General features: G+C 45.9%; 1 protein-coding gene across 3 annotated transcripts in view; it reads left to right on the top strand.

Moving 5' to 3' along the window:
• ABAT (4-aminobutyrate aminotransferase) overlaps window positions 1-21,265 on the top strand; it is a 40,827-nt gene that overhangs the window by 581 nt on the left and 18,981 nt on the right. For 2 of the 3 annotated variants that reach the window (XM_031606982.2, XM_090151606.1), the window contains exons 2-4: window positions 14,422-14,537; window positions 19,963-20,060; window positions 21,137-21,166. In XM_031606982.2, the coding sequence (XP_031462842.1) occupies window positions 14,468-14,537; window positions 19,963-20,060; window positions 21,137-21,166 (198 nt within the window). In that variant the 5' untranslated portion in view covers window positions 14,422-14,467. Of the gene's footprint in view, window positions 1-7,411; window positions 7,658-14,421; window positions 14,538-19,962; window positions 20,061-21,136; window positions 21,167-21,265 lie in introns of those variants that run through there. The other variant, XM_090151605.1, reaches the window with a different exon arrangement.

A 21,265-nucleotide genomic window follows, 5' to 3' on the forward strand; every position in this document is an offset into this window, starting at 1 on the left:
GAGGGCGCTTTTTGCAGCCTCAGCTGTATCTCATCTCGCTGCAAGTCAGCTGCTCCCCGCGTCAGAGCTTGGGGGGATGGGATGGGGTGGGGGAATCCGGTTCTGCACCAGCTGTGATTTTGTACCTGTTTCAGATACAAATTGAGATTGCCCTCCTTTCTTAACCACATGGAAACAGCTTGTGGAAAAAGGCCATTGAAGGCATGAATACCGTATTGTCCATTGTTTATTTAAAGAAATCAAAGCTGTTGCATCTTCAAATTTGTCTGTATGTGCCAGAAAACTTCACTGAAATGATGACTCTGAACCTGTGTGGGTTTCCTCACATCGGATGTGTTTGCTTAGTGTTGTTTTCCAGTACCATTTGATCTGTTCTTGTACACTGCATGTTGTCAGTCTGTGCACCTTTTTGCTCCAGCAAGTTTCCTACAAGTGCTTCAGAGTTTTTCAGGCCGAATGCTGAAAGTGCATGGAGAACGGAAGCATCTTATTGCTTCCAAAAGAGTCAGTAATAGAAAAGGGCTGGATTTTATACCTTCTGTCAGGAGGGCAGCTGGAAATGTATGCAGGAAGGTGTGAAATTACAGGTAGGCAGTGCCAAAATGCCACATTGGGCTCTCTGCAGCTTCAAGGCCACTGGCACACAGCTGCTGTGGCCTCTCACCTGTGGAAGAATGAACACTTATCAAGGATGAAGACTTGAACACTGATGGAACAGATTGATTTTTCAAGAGGCCAAAAACGCCCAACCTGATCAGTCAAACTCCTGCTCTTTAGGAACAGGAGAGATTGGTGTAGGTTGAAGCAAACCGACTGAAGTATATGTCTGTTCTCTGTTTCTGTATTTCATGATCTGTTGTATCAAACCACAGTCCTGTTTCCTGAAATGACGGCTGTGGGCCAGGAAGACAGGGAAGATGATATTTTCTTTGCCAGATGGTATTTGTGCAAAAATAACAGTATTCTGGGGGGTTTTCCAAAGGATTTAAAGTGTGTAAAACAGAACATTGTCCTAAGCGGTTTCTGTGTCCTTGAATTACCTTGTTTTATCTTTCCTTATGCAAAAAGACTCCACTGTACCTTTCCCCTCTCTCCAGGAGCCAGATGCTGGAAATTCAGCAGAAGGGTCAGGTGAGAACCTACCAAGACTGTATTGCCCTCCTGGCACACCTTTGGCAGGTGGCAGAGGAGGTTGCCTCTTGCTGTCCAGAGGGTGTGTGTATGTGCAGCAGAGGGAACACCTTCAGGGTGGGGTTTTTGACTTCCAAGGATGTGGCACAGGCTGGTTTGCAGTTACAGACTGGTACTCAGCAGGACTGAGGGCAGGTCTCAAACAGTAGGACTGCCATAGGATTCAGATGCCTAAGCTTTTTTATAGACTTTTGTGTGTGTGTGTGATGCAAGACTGCAGTGATCATAAGCGTATGTCTGTTATGTGTGATGGGTGGTGTGATGAAGCAATGAGTAGAACAGTTCTGTTTGCTTCCTTAGTGAGTTTCTCATCCAGATTTTATAACACTGAAATGTAGCTTGGCACTGGCAGGGAACAGAACGCTTTGAGGTGTGTTCATCTTCTTACAACTTATGTGAAACTCACAGCTTAGAAATTAAATTCTAATTCTGCTTTTGTTTGGGGGTGGGTTGAAGCAACACGTCTTCCTGGCGGCTCCTTTTAAGAAGCCAGCACAAGTGGCACAAGTGCCATGCTGCTGTTGTAGCTGTCCAGCTGCAATTCTGAGACATCTAAACGATGTCCTCAGCATGCCTCAGCTCCAAAGTCTGGCACGTTTTGGGGGAGCTTACATCCTTAAGGAGATCTGAGGTGGGAAATTGGCTGGGTTGTAACAAAGGCTGAGTAAGCATTCCTGGAGCAGTTCTTACCTGGCACCTGCTCAGATACATCAGCAGTATGGGATGTGGTCAGGAGAGCATCACTGGGACATGGCCTCTGAGCAGGGGATTCCTTAGCTGCCAGTAGTTGCTGTTGTGGAAAAAGCTTGCTTGAGTTTCCCTGGTTCATAGAGCATTCCTGCTCTTCGCTGACTCCCTAATGAGGTTTTTCTCTGAGTCAGCAGAGAGGTTTGGATTCAGGTTCCTGGCTCCAAACCCATTCTCCACTCTCTGCTACCAGTGCAGATTTAGAGCTGCATCTGCTTTGTAAGTGTGGGTGCTGGGGTCATGGTGAGCATCTCCCCCTCGTTTCATTTTGTCTCTGCAGCTGTTGGGTAGAAGATCTGCTCTTGTGGAAAGGGGATGGAAGAGGGGGCATGGAGGGAAGCACTGTGCTGCTGGCTGGCATCTCTGCCCAGAGTGTGCAGGTGATGAACTAATGGGAATGGTGGTGTCATGTATTCTCACTACAAGGTTTTCTTTTCTGGTTGCTTTTTTTGTTTGCAGAGTTTCTCTTTTTTTTTTTTTTCTTCCTTCCCCTTGTGACCTTGGATTCATCACTAGTATCCCACAGAAAAAAACAACGGGTGTCAGGAGGAGAAATAAATTAGTAATGATGTTTTCATAACTTCATTTCTTATGCTTGGCTCAGTTTTCAATATCCAGCTTCCATCTGTGAGCCTCCTAGCAGGCAAAGCACGAGGCAGCAAGTTTCTCGAGGAAGTCTGTACCCCGGTGCTGGAGGCTCTCATGCTGACTTTTTGAGTCTGTAATTATGGTACAGATTTATCTCTTTTTCCCTCCTCTTCCTACCCAACAACTGAACGGACTTGCAGGTGTTCTCACCTAGGCTGTGCCTCCTGCCCTTCCAGCTCTGCTCTTTCTGAATGAAGCAATGCAAGCATAGAGGCCTGCAGAAACCCCAAGAGGAGCTGAGGGAGCAAGAAAAAATAAGCTTGTGGGGAAAGGGAACAACAATACCCTCATTTGTATAGCATCAAGCTCAGTGTTGATTAATCGCTTGGAACATCACAGCAGCATGCCAATTTTGAGTTCTGTTTTAGCAAAGGAGAGTGGATGTGGAGATTCTTGGCAGCACCCCCTGATGGCAAACATAACTGCAATCAGCTCCTGTGTTTTAAATTGGTCTGAAAATAATACAAGAATGTGAATAAGTGGTGCAAATAACAGTAGTTAACTATTTTAAACAAGTTTGGTGTAGTTCATTAGCAGTAATATTTTTTGTTTTAATAATGCATCCTCCGAATCCGGTCTGCCAGCCTCTCTTTGTGTCAGATGCCAATAATGGGAACCAGGCATCCTGTTGTCATCTCTCTTTCTGCTGCTTGTGTTCCCCAGGTGCTCAGCTGACACTAGTTTTGTGATGTACACCAAAAATATATAAAATCAGAATAAATTTGTACTGAAGCATTTTGAACAGCTCACTGTATAATCTAATGATAACAACGGTGCCTTGCTGGGAATTAGAGAATACTTCAGATTAAAAAGCCAGTTAGAAATGCAGCTGCTCTTGCAAGCAGTCAGTGCTATGGACAGACTGGAGGCCATGACTTCGGAGTGGTTGCTGATTTCCTGGCTGCAGGCAAGGCATGCTGCTGGCCCCCTGATGGCAGTGCTCCCAGGCAGCAGGCACAGGGATGCGTTTACCTCTGTGCTTAGTGTTGCTTGCCACTTCTGTGTGTGTTCATCCCAGCACCAGTGTAAAGCAAACCTTGTTGGTTTTGCTCCATGGATGTTGCTGCAATGCAGCTTCTTGGAAAGGGAAATAGGATTACAGAAGCAGAGTATGCTGGTGGAGGTAGGAAAGCAGAGGATAAGTGTGGTGTGGTAAATCCCACAGTCCTTGCTTGCATTCTGGCTTCACCAGATTACAGAGCTGGGTGGTGAAAATGTTTGGTTTGGTGCACAGTTCGGTCAGCAGCTGTTGGAGGGGCTGATGTAGCTGCTGTAACGTGGTGCTTCTGCTATGGCAGCTGAAAAAAAAACATGAGAAAAGCCAGAAGAGGGAGTGGTGGCAGATGGAGACCATGAGGTGCGGAGCTGGGGGTTGGTTTGGGATTTTGCACAACCTTCTGATGTGATCTGTGAGATTCCCAGTGTTCATTTGCACACAGAAGTTTGACCATTGTGTGATTGTGAATGAGGGTTCTTTGCTTCTCTGTCATCTTCGGCATGGTGCAACTCTGTTAAGAATGATACAACAAGGAAGGAGTGAGGATAGTGCAGTGAATGCTTCCAGGTCCTGTATACTTTAAATCATCATCCCTCCCCCCTTTTCCTCCCCAAAAAAGAAAAGGGAAAAAAAAAGCCTTTTTTTATCTGTTCATCTTCCATTTGGGTAGTCCATTTGGTATTTCTTGAATTTGGGAGCTAATTCTTTAACAAGTATAGCAACTCAATAAACTTCTGTTAGCTCAGGATCTTGAGGTCCTTAGAGGTTGCCCTTTAAGTTTTCCTTGCTTAACGCTTCTCTTTGCTGTATGCTGATAAATTAATCCAGTTCATATAAAAGGAAGGGAATTTTTCTAAGCGAACCCATGGTTGATTGAGTGGTGCTATATGTAAGCCAAAGGATTTCATTTGAGAAGTATCTATCTTGCTCAATCTCAGTGGCAACACTTTTTTTTTTCCCCCTCATCTGGAGCCCAAAAATAATTGTAAAAAACAACCCAGGGAATTGAGCCATGGAGTCTATTGAAAGTAATACCGTGTTTGTGTCCCTCTTCCCTAAAGTGCTTTGGAAACTGCCCAAGTGGTGTAACTGAGCCCTGAACATCAGGCAATTATAAGACTCCTGAATAGTAGAAATTCTTTGTAACTGTATTAATTCCTCTGTTGCTTTCCTGAATGTAAGTTCTCTATTTAATATGAATTCAAGTCCTCTGCAATCTCAGACCTGAGATCCTTCCTGAGCCTTGTGGCAACCCATTGTTGTGCAGGAGGACTCGGACCTGGTGCTGGCTGTGCTCTTTGCATCATGAGGCTGATAACTGCTATTTCTGGATACTGAATTTTTCTCAGATATTGGAGCTGCGTACGCTGCTTTAAATGCTTTGTTCTTCCTTTACAGTTGTAGCAGATCTTTCTCGAGTGTGAGGCAGTGATGGAGGAAGGTTGTGGAGTTGCTCTGGGGAGAATTTGCCGTCATTTGCAGAGAAATTCAGCAGCACATCCTGCATGCTAACTCAGTGCTTTTACTTGGGCTGGTGGACCAGTTTAGCCGGAGTCTGATTGCCACTTTGCCTTGCATCATCATCATACTTCTCAGAAAATGTGCATGGTATTCATGTGTAAAAATCTATATCGCTTTGGAAAAGCATAGTTTTGAGCAGGAATTCTGCTAAACAGAAGATTCTTTTCTAACAATAGAAGACTCTAATGAGTCTTCCTTGGAAAAATGCGTCTCAGTGCAGATTGTACAGGTACGGTGGGTGGTTGGCAGTGTCCTTTCCAATGAGGAACAAGTTGAATAGATCTTGTAACCAGTGTTCTCTTGATTAAATCAAATGGAAGTCAGCAGCTTTCTTGTTGCAATCCACAATTCTGTGCACTGTGCATGTTTTAGACATCTCAACTAAGTGGTTAGCAGTTGTGATTGCTGGAAATCACTGACCTAGGGGTGCTTGGGGCTCCAGCCTTCACCGTGCAGCAGGACCAGCGTGAGTCATTGCCTCCCCATCTGCACCCAGCCTCTCAGGGAGGGTAGGGAAGGGCTGAAAGCAGCCATGGAGCACTTGGTTGTGAGCTGTGTCTGTTGAGCATAGCACTGCGTGGTGCAGGGCAGCTCTCAGCAGAGGCACAGGGTGCTCAGGAGCTGTGATACTGATCATTCACTATATAGGTGCTAATAAACTGCAGATGCGGTGCATTTCCTTTGAATAGTACCTATTATATGTAGGCTGTAGTACCTGCCACTTTCCTGAGCCCCTTGCCCTTGGCTTTGCAGTGTGTCCCTGTGCTCCCATCTGTCTGAGTGGGCTTGCTGTGCCGTGACAGACGAGCTGGTTAGCAGGTTTGCTGCAGAAGCAGTCTGTTTTGCTGTTTGGCACCCAGCAAGGGCTGGTTTCAATATGTCAGTTTTAGGCATGGTGGCAGAGCATGGGGTAACTGGTAAGTTTAAAAAAGCAGTCTGTAAATGGTAACAGGTTTGAAGTTATGAAGTAGGGGAGGGATCAGCTTCAGTCTTTAAATTTAGTTCACATCCACATCTTTTTACTTGTGGTATCTATCTTATAAAAGACTCCTTGCAGCTAAGGAGGGGAGAAGCAGCAGGGCCAGCCTGTCTGTCCCCACATGTCACAGCATCCCTGTCAGCAGCAGCGTGCCTGCAGTGTGTGTTGGCACTGCAGAGCCATAGGGAGCAGCAGGGTGACTGCATGCTGCATACCCCACGGTGGGGCAGGCACTGTGTCAGTTAGTCTGTGAGTTGTCTGTGTCTGGGTAATGTTACGATGGGGAGAGACTACATGGCATCTGCTCCCCCTGAACGACTCTCTCCCTCGCTGTTCACAAATTATCACAGCACCATTCCAGCCAAGTGAGTGCTGCTGCTGTTTGCTGAGGAGGTAGTGGAGCCGGGTGTGCTGCTGTGAGTGCAGTGCAAACCCGTGTCACTGGTAGGCTCTGCGAATGGCTGAGATCTTGGCTGCTCCCCATGCACATCCCCGTGTCTCCCTCACATGCCCAGGCCCCATCCCTGCAGTGTGCTGTGCGTGTACTGAGCTGAGGCCTGGACTGTGGCCTTGTTTTGTTCCATGCAGCAGTGTCAGCTGTGGGCAGAACCAGCCCAGCAGAGCCCTGTGTGAGACATGGCGTAGCCTGACAGCTATGGGGTCTGGAGCCCCGGGATCAGCAGTGCAGCATGGCGTGGGCCGGGGACATGGCTGAGCTGTTTTAATACCCCGATTACTGAAGTGGGTAAGTCACCATCTTGCTTGTAACAATTACAGGTTTCTGCTGTGATTTTCACCCATCGGTTGCCACAGCAACAGTGCAGCAGCTCAGCTGTCACACAGATTTAAAAATGAAGCGGCTCAGCTTCTCCCTGCGCTCTGGCACATCTCCTCTGTGCCCCCCAGTGCCATGGCAACCCGGTGGGGTGCCCCATATCTCCCCTTTCCCCTCCACCCCAGCACTGCAGCTGCCCAGCGGGGCTTCAGCCTGCAGGGATGCTGCGGTGCTGGGGCTGCTTTTGTTCCCGTTAATGTCAGCATCGCTTGTACTTTCCATCTCAAGGAGGTGGTGTGACAGTGCCCGCTGGCTTTTGTGCTCCCTGCGTCCGAGGGAAACAAGCAGAGGTTATTTTGTGGTAGTTGTGTTGCCTGGTGTTATCCTGGGGATGTTTGCAAACTGGAGCGAAACGAAGGGTTTTAAAGAGAAAATCTGTTCTTCAGCTTCCACGGTTCTGCCGTTTCAAGCTGTGATGCAGTCTGGCTCACGTCTCGGTAAGCTGTTTTCAGAATCCCGTGGAGAAGCATTCAGACCAAGTGAGGCGGGTGCAGCTGCGCGGCAGAGGCGTGGGGGTGCAGCAGCAGCCAGGTGGGCCGGCGCACTCTCCGGAACTCACGGCATCCCCTGGTGCGCTCAGGGCCCCTGGGTGATGCCTGTTCCTGCTGCTGACAGCAGGCAGGTGCTGCTGCGAGCTGACGGCATCAGCGTGGCTCCTGGCTTCAGCCTGCTTTAAAGCAAAGGGAAGAGAGGCTTCCTGAGCCGGCAAGCTGGCTGCTGCGAGCTGACACGCGAGCGTGTAAGTGCCTTCGGGGTGTGCTGCGTGGCGGGGCTTAACGCGGGCTGCGGTTGGTGCCCCGCACACAGTGCTGGTTTGTCTGCCTGCAGGTGTGTGCCGCATTCAGATGTGCTTGTTGTGCTGCACTGTGCTTGTTTTGCTGGATCCCTTGTGAAAGAACCCCCCTGCGTCCGTCTGCTGCTTTGTGTTCATCCGGAGCGGCGGTCACCTTGAGGAGCCGGAGCGCTGGCTTCCAGTTCAGGCATCCTGCTCACTGTGCTGCTGGCTTCCTCGCTGTCAGCGACTGCCTTGGCAAGCAGAATAAATGGTGCTTTGCAAGTACTGTTCATTGGATGCTGGTTTTGTGACCTTGAGGAGGCTGAGGTGGGATGCTGAGGAGTTAAAGAAGGAATACCGCTGGGTTTCCTTGAAGGAAGCTGCACCTCAGGGTAATTTGGAACACTTGGATTTTTCCACAACCACAGAATGCTTGTGGAACAAGTTATCTGCAAAGTTCAGCTGTATCGTAATGTCACTTGGTTAACCCTTTGGGAACCAGACTGTGTCTTGGTGGAGGAGATGTCAGGAGGTTAACAGGCAGGTTTGTTTATCTTGTTGCCACCTTCATTTAAAATGATGTGTTCGGAGTACTGAGCTTGAAGAGAGGCTCCTATGGGCAGCTCACAGGTAAAGGTACCCTGAAATAAAGTGCATGTTTTGCTATGGGAAGTGATAAAGAATGAAAAACTAAAAGTGAAGATAACATTAACAATTGGGCTAACGTTAACTTAATCGTGCTCAGTTTTACACTTGCACACCAACTTCTAACACTGATTTGTGCCAGTTATGTAGGTGTTCTTAGCTGTGGCTCTGGAACTTGCCTAATTTTTGCCAGGTGCTTTCAAAATCTTGTTTCTTCTTTTCCCGAGAAGTGTTTGGTGTAGGTGTAGGTGCAGTACCTCAGGTGCTGCAATAGTACTTACAGCAAAGATGAGCTGCTGGCAGCTTTGGTGAGTCACCAGGATCCTCGTGTGTTGCAGTGATGGCTTTTCTACCTAGTTTTACTCTCTGGAGTATGGACCCAGGGGTCTTCGGTTGGTCCAGTGTTTGTTGGAGGGAAAATGAGGTAAGACAAGGGCAGAAAGGTTTTAAAAAGTGTGTCAGTATCCAACCCCCATGCTTAGAAGCCATCTGAGGAGGAGAACCCAAGTGTATGAGGACAGGACTTTTTACGTGGGTGAGTTTGCTGGAAGATCTGCGGGCTCCTGTTGTAGCTTCTGTGCTGAGTCAGCTGTGACCAGGTGCTGGTCTGAGTACATGGGTACTGCTGTGTCACAGCCTTCAGTCTGTAGACGTATCTTTGTCTCATTTGTTGCATCTTGCTTTGGGCTTTCACTGCTGTTTCCAAAACAGATGGAGTGCCAGCTGAGTGCGGTGAGAGAAAGTAGCTGTGCTACTTTATAAGCCTATAATAAGCCTATTTATTAGGGATGACTTGTGCTGCTCTGTGCAATATTTACTGCTTTGTCAAGAGGTGAAAGACAAAACCAGTCTTCACGTTTCAGATCCGAACGGCAGTGGGAGTGTTTGATCCTGTTGGTGTCAATAAATAAATAAGCAACCATGAATAACAGGCACTTGAGTTTTACTTGTAACTATGACAACTGTGTCCTTGACGACTTAAGTACAATCACGGGGTTTCCAATTACATCCTGTTCTACACAAAGCCGCTGATGTTATTAAAGGAATAAATGGCAAAAGCAACTGTGTCAGCTCATGAGCTGACATTCACCCATTTTGGTGGTCGATGCACACATCCATTGGCACATCACCTCCTTGGTTGGTTGGTGGGTGCTTCTCTGGAAGTTGCCTTGGCAGGCTGTGCTCTGCAAGGCCACACTTGCCAGCCATTGGCAGAAGTCATTTTGGTGATGGCATCTTGGGCTGCTGTGTGTCAGTGTGGGCTGGGCTTTGGAGGACAGGGCTGTGGGCCCATTGGTGACAAAGCTGCACAAGGAGCGAGTGGGATGAGCACTTCACTGCGTGCTGCGCCTCCAGAAGTTGGGGTTTCAGCTCGGTTCTGTGCTTTGCCTAAATAAGCACTGCACAGAAGGTCTAATGCTGGCCTTACGTGGACACTAGATGTAAGTTTTCATGTAATTACTTCTTAGGAGGACTTTTCCTGTTTGCATGAGGATTACAGATAGCCTTAGCTCTAGTTATCACTAGGAATACTTGGTGATAGTCTAGCAAACCTCTCTTGTAACTAGCTGCTGCAAGCTAGTGCAAAAAAATTGAATGAAATATGTCCTGAGAAAAACTTGTTGAAGTAGAAGGACTTGTTGTACTCTGCATGCACTCTGGCTTTCATTACTCCAAAGGTGTTATTGAACTCAGCTCTGCTTCTGGGACCAACAGTTCAATAGAACAGCACGCTGGCAGGCTTCTTTATTTTTTCTTTATTTTTTACCTTATTAGTTACTGTGTTAAAATGACTGAAGCAGTGTGTCAGGATTTCTCACATCACCCCACACTGTCAGTAATACAGATAACATGAAATCCTTCAGCTTGTTCCTTTTTGATCTCTGGGAAGAAGCAGACCTTCCCTTGAAGGACAGCAGTGATTGCAGTGCAGTTTTCAAACAGCAAATGCTGCATATGTGGAATCTTTGCACATAGATATGCACTGTCAGTAGGTTGGCCCTTTCTTCCTCAAATGCAGAGCTAAGGAAAGACTTTATTACGTTTAAAGGGTGGCAGACCAAACTGCGCAGTCTTCCACCTTAGCCGTACTCTTTGTGAATTTGCAGATTTGTCTTCAGATCCTCTGGGATGTCCTTAAGCTGAGTATAGGAGTAAGGTGCATGAGATGCAGTACTGAACTCATGCAAGGTGCCTGCTCATGAGTGCTGGAAACCAGGAGAGCTGTCCCCATGTAACAACCAGCCTTGGATTCGTTGTTCTTGTAAGAGAGTGCCCTGCAGCATTCGGTTTTTGTGGGACCCATACACAGAATGGTATCTGCCAGAAGTTAGTGACAGTACTGAAAACTGAGCAGCAGGGGATTTTTAGGAGTCTGTGAGCTGCAGACTGCAGAGGGGTAGGCAGATTTTTCCTTCTATCTTGTCACACTGTCACAGAGAAAAAGATCCTCAGTGGCACGAAGCTCATCCCTTCTCAGCTCAGAAGCTGCAGTCCTATCCAGCTCCTTTTTCTCAGCCTTCCCACCTTTCTCCTTTTAAAAAAAAAAAGAAACAACCCCAAAACTGCTTATCCCATCTGTTAGCATACAGCAGTTCCAGCTTGTGTGATGGGGCCCATGATTCCTTCTTATTAGTTCCCTTGTCCTGACCCTGTTATCTAAGCTTTCCAGCTTGCCTCTATTACATTTCAGTCTGATTCTTTTCCAGAAAAGCTGCCTGAAGAACCCTGATATGCAGATGGGGAGCGTTATGGATGTTAGAAAAGGAGAAATGAGTTCACAGGAGATCTGTACTACAGAAGACTGGACTCTAATGCTCTATCCTCTCATGGGTCTTTGTAGCAGTAGCTGGACTTGCTGTCCTGCAAAGTCAAGGGAATTCCCTTTTGATTCAAAAGAAGGCAAGCCTCACTTGATTTTCAACAAAATGGTGAATCCAGGCAAACAAGACTAGCAAATAGTTTGTGATGCCTTATATTTCACAACAATTAATATGTAACCCGATGATTCCTTCGGTGCTGCGTGTTTTAGAAAAGTCACGTGAAGGAAAACAGCAAAGAAGGAATCAATTTGTCTTTGCCTCCCTGTCCCTCTTCAGATACATATTGGGAAGACTTTGTGGGGTAATTGCAGCGTACAGCTTGTGCTGCTGTTTCTAAACCACCTAATTGTTCCTGGTTAAATGGGTTTGGAGCAGCTGAGAGACAGCTGAAGGTGCCCCCATGAATTTAAAACAGGCTTCTGTGTCTTTGGCATGAACTGGAAGACAGAGACACAAACCTGCAGTGCTGACTTCTAATCCATGCTTTGTAATGTCTGTATGTAGTGTCTCTTGCTTTTGCATCTATGCTGAGGATGTTTTGGAGACAGATTTTGCAAGCTGCAGTCTGAAGCAGGGATGACATGCTGCATTAGCTTCCCTGCTAGCAAGTGAGAGCGTTGTACAGAGTCCTACTTTCTGTATTTTGGTGTCTGGATTGAGCACCCTGAGCACTGGGCTCGCTCACTAATTTCTAGGATTTTTCCAGAGGTTCCCCCCACTGCTTGTTAACCCGTGGAGACAGTTTGTCTTTATGTGCCTGCAGTTCAGCTGCTGCTTGAGCGACTGTTGTCAGTCCTGGTAACTCCTTTTGCCTGTCAGAAATAATCACACAATACAGAATTTTAGGAGCTGCGATTTAAAAAACAAAACAAAACACATCCAGTTTGCATGAAAAAATTGTGTGTTCTTGTTTCATGTGCTCCAAGCTTCCTCTGTAAACGTGTTTCATACGAAAAGCATGCAACATTGTGTCTTAAACTGTATTTGCCGCTGCATGTGTATGTACTGCACAGGATATCTGCAGAAGGGATGCCTCTAACATGCATTCTGAGCAGCTGCTGTGCACAGCCATCACTAACCTGGTGCAGCTCAGTCAGTTGCTATCAGAGGAAAAATAATACAGGGATTTCCGTGAACCTTTTTCCACTGGATAAGTGTCACTTGGAAGTCTGAGGTGCCCAGCATTTCATCTCACAGCCAATCTGAGCATTGTCCTTTGCATCCCTATCTGCAGTCTGCTGTCTGAAACTGCTGGTTCTGTTGTGCCTGGATTTGAAAGCAGCTGCCACTGTATGTGGTGCCGATGGAGCAGCTCTGTGCTGCAGCTTGGCTGTGTACGCACACTGATTTCTTTTGGCTTCCAAACTCTGCCTCTGCTGCTGGGGGTGCTGGAGCAAGCAAGGCCAGTGGGAGTTGATCAAGAGATGGATTATGAAGGCAAAAATCAATTGCTTGTTACGATAATCAAATAAGGTGTGCTGAGGCAAATGTACCAGTTGTATCAGCCGATGTTTTGTGAGAATTAATGTGCTTAATGGAGATGGAAAAGAAGTTGAATTTAGTTATGCTCAGATGTGATATTACGTGATTCATTCTGACTCTGGACTGGGAAATGGTGAAACTTTTTATGTAACAGCTGCCGCTGAAAATTAGGGCTGAGCTGCTTTATTTTTTTTAAACCTCTTGCGATAACCTTTTCTTGTGAGTGCTTCAGAAAGGCAATACCAAAATGCTGTTTTGAGCCTGTGTAAGTATTGTATCTCAAACACTAAAGGCCTTTAGATAAAAGGCAAATAGAAGTGAAAGATAAAAAACAGCATTTTGGGAGCAGGCATGAAGGAGATGATTCAGCTGGGAGAGGAGGAGCGGGTGCTGCTGGAAGGAACCTGCTCACCAATGGGTCTGCATTTGATTTTGATGGGAAGAGACATCGTGATTGAGAAAGCAGGGAGTCAGTTTGTAGCAGAACACCCATGGGAGATGGCCATGAAGGGGGCTGGAACGACGTGGTGCTTTCATGGCAGGTTGAGCTTTCTGCCTGGTACGTTCACGCTGCTCTGGGTGCTCAGGTTAGCTTTTATCAGTCTCATGGGGGCACTTAGATCTCACAGAGCAAAGTTACAGAGGGAATAGTCGCTTTCCAGAGTATGGGGCAGGCAGATAGCTCTGAGCAGAGGACGTCGGGGTGGTTAATCATTGTGAGAGCTATGGGGCTGATGGGCCCTTCGGTGGCTTTTTTCTGCTGTGGTGGTTTCACTGGCTCAGACTCACCTATGGTTTTCATTGGAGAATGATAATGAAATAAGAAATGTGATGTTTAGGGCTCATTCTTTGCTCGTTGATAATGCACAGGTTAGCACAACTGAAGAGAGAAGCTAAGCACAAAAACACTAAGGAATCTGTTAAATACACCCTGCTTTATGGAGGAGTTCCTGTTGTCTGCCCAAGCATCCCATTCCTTCCACACCTCTGACCCAACACCTAATAAAGCTGACCCAGCTTTTTCTAAGCTGCGCACCGTTGTGCAAGTGTTTGTTCACCTTGGTGGATTTCAAAATATATTGAAATGAAAATTGAACTCAGAGCAAGCTACAAGAATCCAAGTGCTGTGTCAGTTGTCTGGAAGGGCACAGGTGATTTTCTTTGTACCTGAGTACTAATTTATCTGTGATTTAATAGATCTCCGCAGGCAAGGAGTTCTTTGTCTTGTTCTGTCAGTTCTGCCAGCCCTGCTCCTGGTCAGGTCTCTGCACACAAGGGTGGGTGCATCCTGAGCCTTCTCTGCTGTGCTCTGAACAAGCCCAGCTCTCACAAATGTCACTGGTTGGAAGAAGCTGGGTTTCTTCAGAGGATGAGTTTTCTTTTTTATTTCCTAATGTTTCTCCTGCTGTCTTCTTGACTGAGATGAAGTTACTCTCATAAACTTAAGGTTGAATCTAAGTAATGCTTTTAGCCTGGGGGAACTGCGACTGGAAACAATTTTTAAGAAAGTTTAACATAATCTAAGATACACACTGAAAGTAGATGAGCAAGGGAAGAGGGGAAAATAAATGATCTTTTTACTTCTTGGCTAAATTAAAGTTGGGAGGTACAGATTTGCTCTAGGAGTCCTTTGCCTGAACAGGACCTAGCATTGGGCTCAGCTCACCGTCATGACACTGAATGGAGAAGCTGAGATGAATGGCACTGTGGCTGCATCTGTAGGGACATGAATAAATGTTTTCATTCTTTTTTTTTTTTCTTTTTTTTCTTTTTTTCCAGAACATCAGCATCAAGATTGAGCCTTTTTGAGTAAAGAACATACAAAATGGCATCAATGCTACTTAGTCGACAGCTGAGCTGTTGTCTGCAGCAGAACTCCAGGCTGCTCATATTTGGTAAGTGATCATTGTGGTTTTTGGTTTGTATTTGGTTATGCTAGTGGAGAAAATTCCACTGAACGTTGCTGAGGTTTGTCCAGTGGTGCATCTTTCAAAACTTGAAGGACACTATTCTGCATCTTGGATAACAATGCAGTTGTACAGCAGCGGCCTGCAGGGATGCTGGGGATTTTTTTTGTGGTTTTTAAGTTTGCAAACTGAAGAACTCATTAACTTAGCATGTTTACAATGCAAATTATTAACTGAAACAAAGTTCTCCAGCCTCCACAGGGCTACTTTTTGGCCCTGTGTGGTACAGAGATTCAAATACCTTCCATCAAAATCACTCTTATTCCAGTTCACATTACATAGTGTGACCATGCTGATTTCTGCATGGTGGGCACAAAGAGTGGGCCCTCGCTGGGCTGTGTGCTTCTGCCTGCACTCAGCTGCTGTAAAATAAACACTGAGCCCATAGCATCAGGCACTTTTCTCCTAAGTATGTGATGACAAGTTCTTGCCTGGCCCAATGTTTGTAGTTCAGCGTGTGTGTGTGTATCAAGCCCCTGCAATCTCTGTGAAATAGGTGTTCAAGATTCTGGCTCATGCTTTAAAAGTGCAGATTTCTATTGGTCTTCTTGGACAAAGCGTAGAGCTTTAAGTCTGGCATCCAGCTTATGTGCTGCTGTGCTGAGCGCAGTATGGCTGAATGGCTTTTTGTGTGACCAAGTTTCTTCTCTCATCCCACCTACCTGCTGTGCCTGTGTGCTCCTTTTGCCAGTGCCGAACACAAAACCCTTCCATTGCTCAGAAACTTAGATTTAGTTGGTTTTCTTCTAAATTATACACTTGGAGGAGCAGCTGACCTTTGGTTAGGAGCACCAAGTTTGGTCTTTCAACTATTGGAAAAGTCACAGGTCAGTGTTTCAGGACTGGCTGCCCTTCTATTTCTGGGAGTGACGCACTGATTATCTGAGCTGTGCAAGAGCAGTGATCGTTTGGTCAATAGTGCAAACGGAAAGTGCTTGCAGCAAGCAGACCTCCATGAGCCATCTTTGGGCTAATCTGTCATCACAGTGTGGGTGCTCCACATTCCTGTGTTCCTCCCAGTGTCTTGCATTGTTCCATGGTGCTTCCCAACCAGGATCACAGTGTGCAGTTGTGCAAAACATTTGAGCGGTTTGGGTGCAGATGGGCACACAGGGCTGGCTCTTCTCTTAATGTTGCACTGAAGAGGTGTAGGTCTTCAGTACAAAAGGACTGCAGCTCTGGACTCCTTTAGTCCATCTTTGCTTTCAGAAAACTTGTAAGCGGGAAAGCCTGTTAAAAGCAGGCTTCTGGGAAAGAGTGTGGGGTCTTGTTGGCAGGTGGCATGGCAGCACCACTGCACGTGGGTCAGGCTGCTGTGTGCGCCTGTCTTCAGGGATTAGAAAACACTGAACAGCAATAGAAGCCCTCACTAGAAGGAGCTGACTGCTGGCAATCTTTTATCCTGCGATGCTCCTGGATGATAGAACAGGCAGGAGACTCACGCTTATAGAAAAATCTGAGCTTCAGGTCATTTTCCTGATGAGTTCCAGCCAGCAATCTAACAGCATTCTGTTGTTAGTTGAGGGGGTTGTACCATAATTATGAGGACAGGCTGGGACTCTAAAGGTCCAGGTTCAGTTTCCTACTGATTAGCCTAAGGGATTGAATTCATCTTTGGATATTGAACTGCACAGCACACCAAAAGGTCAGTCTTCTGCCTTAAGGTGCATCAGTTTGCATTAGTGCATGCCCATGTTCCCCAGGGGCGCTGACCTGTTCCTAAAGGCACGCAGTACCACAGCTTCTGCAGCTTCCCCAGGCAGTCTGCTGTATTGCTGAACAGACCTTACATTTAAAGCTGTTTTCTAATGTTTAACCTCAGTTTCAAAACAGGAAAAAAATCATCTCCTTACTCTTTGTCTTATCCTCGGTGGACCTGGAGGCTGAAATGCTTATTTTTAATTTGCAAGCCTTTTATGTATTTGAAACCTTCCTTAACACTTGGTGTTTTTGTCTCAGGTTATCTATCTATCTACATTTCAGTGTGTTCTCATAGGACCAGATGTTCTTCAGAATCTCTGCACTTCTACTGCAGGGCCTGGTGTGAACTAACTGTCTGATGCTGTGCCTCTTATATCTCAGCCTGGTTCCTCTCTCCCTGCATGCCTTTATCTGACAGGCATGCTGTGGTGAAGACTGAGAGATACTAGTATTTGTTATTGATTTGTCCCCATCACAGCTATCTGGAAGACATACCAGAAAACTAGCAGCTTGATGCTCACATTACTCTGCCAAAAAGTTGATTTGAGATTCAGCTGTGTTGGGGGGAGGCAGCTTTTTACTGTTTATTATGGGAGCTTCCACTTCTGCACAGCCTGTTTGATATCAGTTTTTGTCTTGGTCTTTGGAGAGCCCTGTTCCCCTTAAAAATTTCCAGTGTGCATGTGAGAGTACTGAAACACAGTCCATCTCATGTGGAACAGCTTCTGATCTTACAGCATAAGCACTCTGTAAATAGCAGTCTCAGTTTTCACAATATTATGCAACAGTTATGTTCACTTTCCAAACACCTCTGGGCTTTTGCCATTCCATTTCAAGAGTTGGTAGTAACAGATTCCACGCAGCACCTAAAATAGGATTTGGAGGAAATCACAGTCCTCCTACTTTTGGCCGTCAGGGACTCCATGCTTCAAATTTCTATCTGGAAGATAGTTTGATAGACACCGTGGGGTAGAAGTTAAAGACACACATGGGATGTTTGTGTGCTGTGGCACATGCAGTGCCCCTTGCTGGGGCTGGGGGACATTCACTCTGTGATTTAGCACAGCAGAATATTTGCATGTGAGAAATGTGCCAGCATTTCTTTTCTGTCTTCTATTTTTTTGCTTTGGGAGTAGTTCCTCCTCTTAATGACACTTAGATAATTTTGGTGCCTCCTCTGGAGTTTCTCTCAGGTAATACCCAGTTGTTGTGCTCTCGGGAACAGTGTTTATCAGAGTATTTTTGCTCAGACATAGTGGAGGCCTAAGGACTTGCTATACCTGTAGTGAACCTCCCTCTCCTTTGCAGAGATTGCTGCTTAACACTGAGACCTGCTCACAGCAGTGCTCTTTGCGACTAACATCAGAAAGTGATGCAAGGGCATATTTACGTTAATTATGTTGCTATAGCAATGTGTTTCTTTATTAAAAACTGCTGCACAAGACACCTGGTGAGTGATGAGGATAGTTTAGAAAACAGGAGTTGAAGAAGGAGCTTTTCTGTCTGCTAGCAAGTGATGGCATCCTGCTGTGTGAAAAGGAAGGATGTGATGATTTGCTGGTGTTACACGCTCTGGTGTTTACAAAGATCATGCATGACACAGACTTTTGAGTAGCCTTCAAGAAGCAAGAAAAGCAAAATTTGATTTATTGTACCCACTGTCTATAAACCAGGTGGGTCAAAAATCCTCTGCAAGTCATTCAGCTGATGTGCTCTCTGATAATTAGGTCCATCATTTATTTTCTGACTTTCGATTTGATGTCAGGAGGTGCTCTGTTTGCTGTGCTGCCTCATATTAGCTACATGTAATTAAAAAACATTACTAATGCTTCTTCAGAGACAGATACCCTGCTGGAGCTCTTTACCTCTTCACATTTTTAAGATGAGTGCTGCGGTCACATCATTTGGTCCCATTCTTACACTAAGTTAATAGAACAGGAGGAACCGTTCCTCCACTGCACTTTGATCACAGAGCTCAGCAGAAGGTCAGTGGGTTGAGTTGGTCCGTTGGCTCAGCAGCGTAGCATCAAACATCTGAGGGCTGGTTCACATGTAAGTTGTAGTGCAATGTGAATTTCAAGGAGGAGCACAGCTGTAAGAGGAGCGTGTGGTCTCTCGACTGCCTGCTGCATGGTGCTGGTGTGACAGGTGCAGGTGTGTGTTGTAGTCATTGCAGGTCTGGTAAGGGTACACACTTCCACACCTTTAGCAGAAATACCAGGAAAAGTCATGCTGGGCAACAATAAAACAATTGTCTTACTGTAAAGCTACTTTCCTCTCAGCCCTGCGCTATTTGGCACGTTCCTGGGCAGCGTTATAATGGATCTGTTATGCAGTTCTTTCAGAATCTGTGGAGCAGAAGTTACCAGCCCAGAGCACCAGCAAAAGGGTGGTCTGCGTTACTTCTTGGAAGCTCATTAGGTTTTTATTTATCTGATGGTTGCTGAGATTTATAAAATAAATGCTGGTTAATACAGGAGAAGCAGCAGCATTCAGTGTTGGTGTGCTGCTGTATCCCATCACGGATGGAGCCGGGGGCACGTCGGTCACTTGGGTCTCTTTTCCCCTTGGAGTCTCTGCAGCCTGCCTGCTCTATCTGCAGCTTCATTGGCTATGTATCTGCAGTAGCTCTCTTTTCTGGTGGAACAGTTGCCATGCAGTCTCCAATTTACATGAAAGCTAAACAGTGACACAAAAATGAAGTGGTGTTGCTGTAATGAAACCTATTAATAGCTTGCGGAGAGGCAGTGACGCACCTCGGATACAGCACATGGAATTAAGGCTGAGGAGATTTATCTTTGCAGCCCGAGTTTTTCCCAGATGAACAGTAGGGATGCTTTCCAATGGCTGTGACTTTTCAGATAAACTTTCTCCAAACCACTGTGCTTATGTGGCACATCTTTCTGCTGGTGGAATGGAGCCGAGGGCCTCGCGGGGCCTTCACAAATCGCTCCGGGTTAACCTGCCTGTCATGGACTGAAGGCTGTGCCTCATCCTTCAGGAATTGACCTGGGGCACAGGTGATGCCCCTAAGTGAAGCTTATTAAGATGAATTTGTCTTTGATACTGCCCTGGCTAAAGGCTTGCAGGTGCTTTGTGATACAGATGTGGCTGTTAAGGACATCGCTTCAGCTCAGCTCTTAGTGACAGTGCATGCACCATGCTCGTGGTCTCTTGCTGGGCACCTGGCTGAAGCTCCTGAGTCTATACCTCCTTCGTTGCAGATGCACAGTGATCCTCCAAACCCCCTAAAGGAATGTACGTGTATCAAGGAGGGATCCACCAGAACCAAAGTGGTTCTTGGCACTTACTAACTGCATCTGCTTGGTGCCATGGATATCCCCAGCTCTGTTTGCTTGGCATTGTAATGAAAGCACGTGGGCTCTATCCCTTACAGTAGAATTTGCCTCTGTTTCTCTGGGGCTGCCCTGTCGTCTCACTTCATTGTTGTGGGGTTTTTTTAAAGCTACCTCACTGGTATTAGTTTTATTTCATGCTTGTCAAAGAGATGAGGTATTTGGTTCCCTCCAGACAGCACGACGTAATTGGTCTCATCTGTCAAGTGTTCACACTCAGGTAAGGTTTGGATATTTATTCTGAAGGAGAACACAGAAATTATGGTCTGTACTCAGGTTTTCATTATCTCCTACAGGACATAGATATATCAGTCAAGCTGCAGCCAAAATTGATGTGGATTTTGATTATGATGGACCTCTAATGAAGACAGAAGTTCCTGGACCACGATCTCGGGTGAGTTCTCAAAGCATAGTGGCTTTTTTTTTTCTTTAGCAGTATTTAACTTATTAGAAAACAAATCTTATTCCAAACTTTAATTTTGATATGGATAAAAATCACACTGCAACAGTCTGTGCCTCTTTTATCAAAGTGCTGACGGTGAAAAGCCAGGAAGGGAGAAACCCTGACTTGCATTGCCCCTCTGAGAGAGACCTGAATTTCTCTGCAACTCAGCTGTCAGCTTCTCATTTGAAGTAACTGAGAGCCAAAGAGCACCCATTTGCTGGAAGGTCTGTCTGCTTGGTGTGCAGCTTTGGTTACTTGTGAAGGCGACTCAGCTGACTTCTTGTGATGTAAAATAATGCTTTCGTGTTGAAAACAATGCAAAGTTTCAGTTTGCTGGGCAGTTCTCCTCTGTCAGTCTGTGCTTGAACAGAAGCTGTTAAATCAGCAGAGGAAAAGTGAACAAGCATTAGAGCTAAGGGCACTTACAAATGCTCCCAGTGTCAAAATAATTTTCTTCCAAGAATTTGCGTGCTGCCTCCTTTGCAGCACAGGAATTTGTGCATGGAGCACAAATACAATGGGCACAGTTATTCTGCATGTTAAGAGACTGGTTTCTATTTTTTTAAAGCTGTGTTTCTAGAACCAGTGTGCCAGTATTCCTTCTACACGTGTGATTTGTCTCTTCTCCATTCAGCTGAGCAGTACAGAGGCAGCTTTTCCTTTTGGAGTCTCACAGTTAAGCTGTGCATGCAGCCCATGCAGCTCAGTGTGCCATAGTTTTAACTGTCATTTGTGCCCCGTGCACTGTGAAGGTTCATGTGGCAAGTGCACTTGCCTGGTAAGCAGGTGAGATTGCAAGCTTTGCACATGGTTTATGTGGTCATATAAAAGAAACATGTTCTTATAGGCTGGATGTTGCTCTGGGCAGCCTGGTCTGGTGGTTGGCAACCCTGCACATAGCAGCGGGGTTGAAACTACATTATCATTGTGGTCCTTTTCAACCCAGGCCATTCTATGATTCTATGATTGTCAGCATTCAGTAATTACATTCCTGAGGCTGATCTATTTTGTTTTGTTTTCTGCAGGAATTAATGAAGCAGCTGAATGGCATTCAGGTAATTGGTCACATTTTCTGAATTCAGTACAGATATCAATACTATGATTCCAGAACTTGGTTCAAAATCTGGTTTTGTGTTTAGTTCTGTGCAAAAGAA

The sequence above is a fragment of the Phasianus colchicus genome, chromosome 16 (assembly GCF_987193195.1).
Source record: "Phasianus colchicus chromosome 16, bPhaCol1.hap1.1, whole genome shotgun sequence".
NCBI lineage: Eukaryota > Metazoa > Chordata > Aves > Galliformes > Phasianidae > Phasianus > Phasianus colchicus.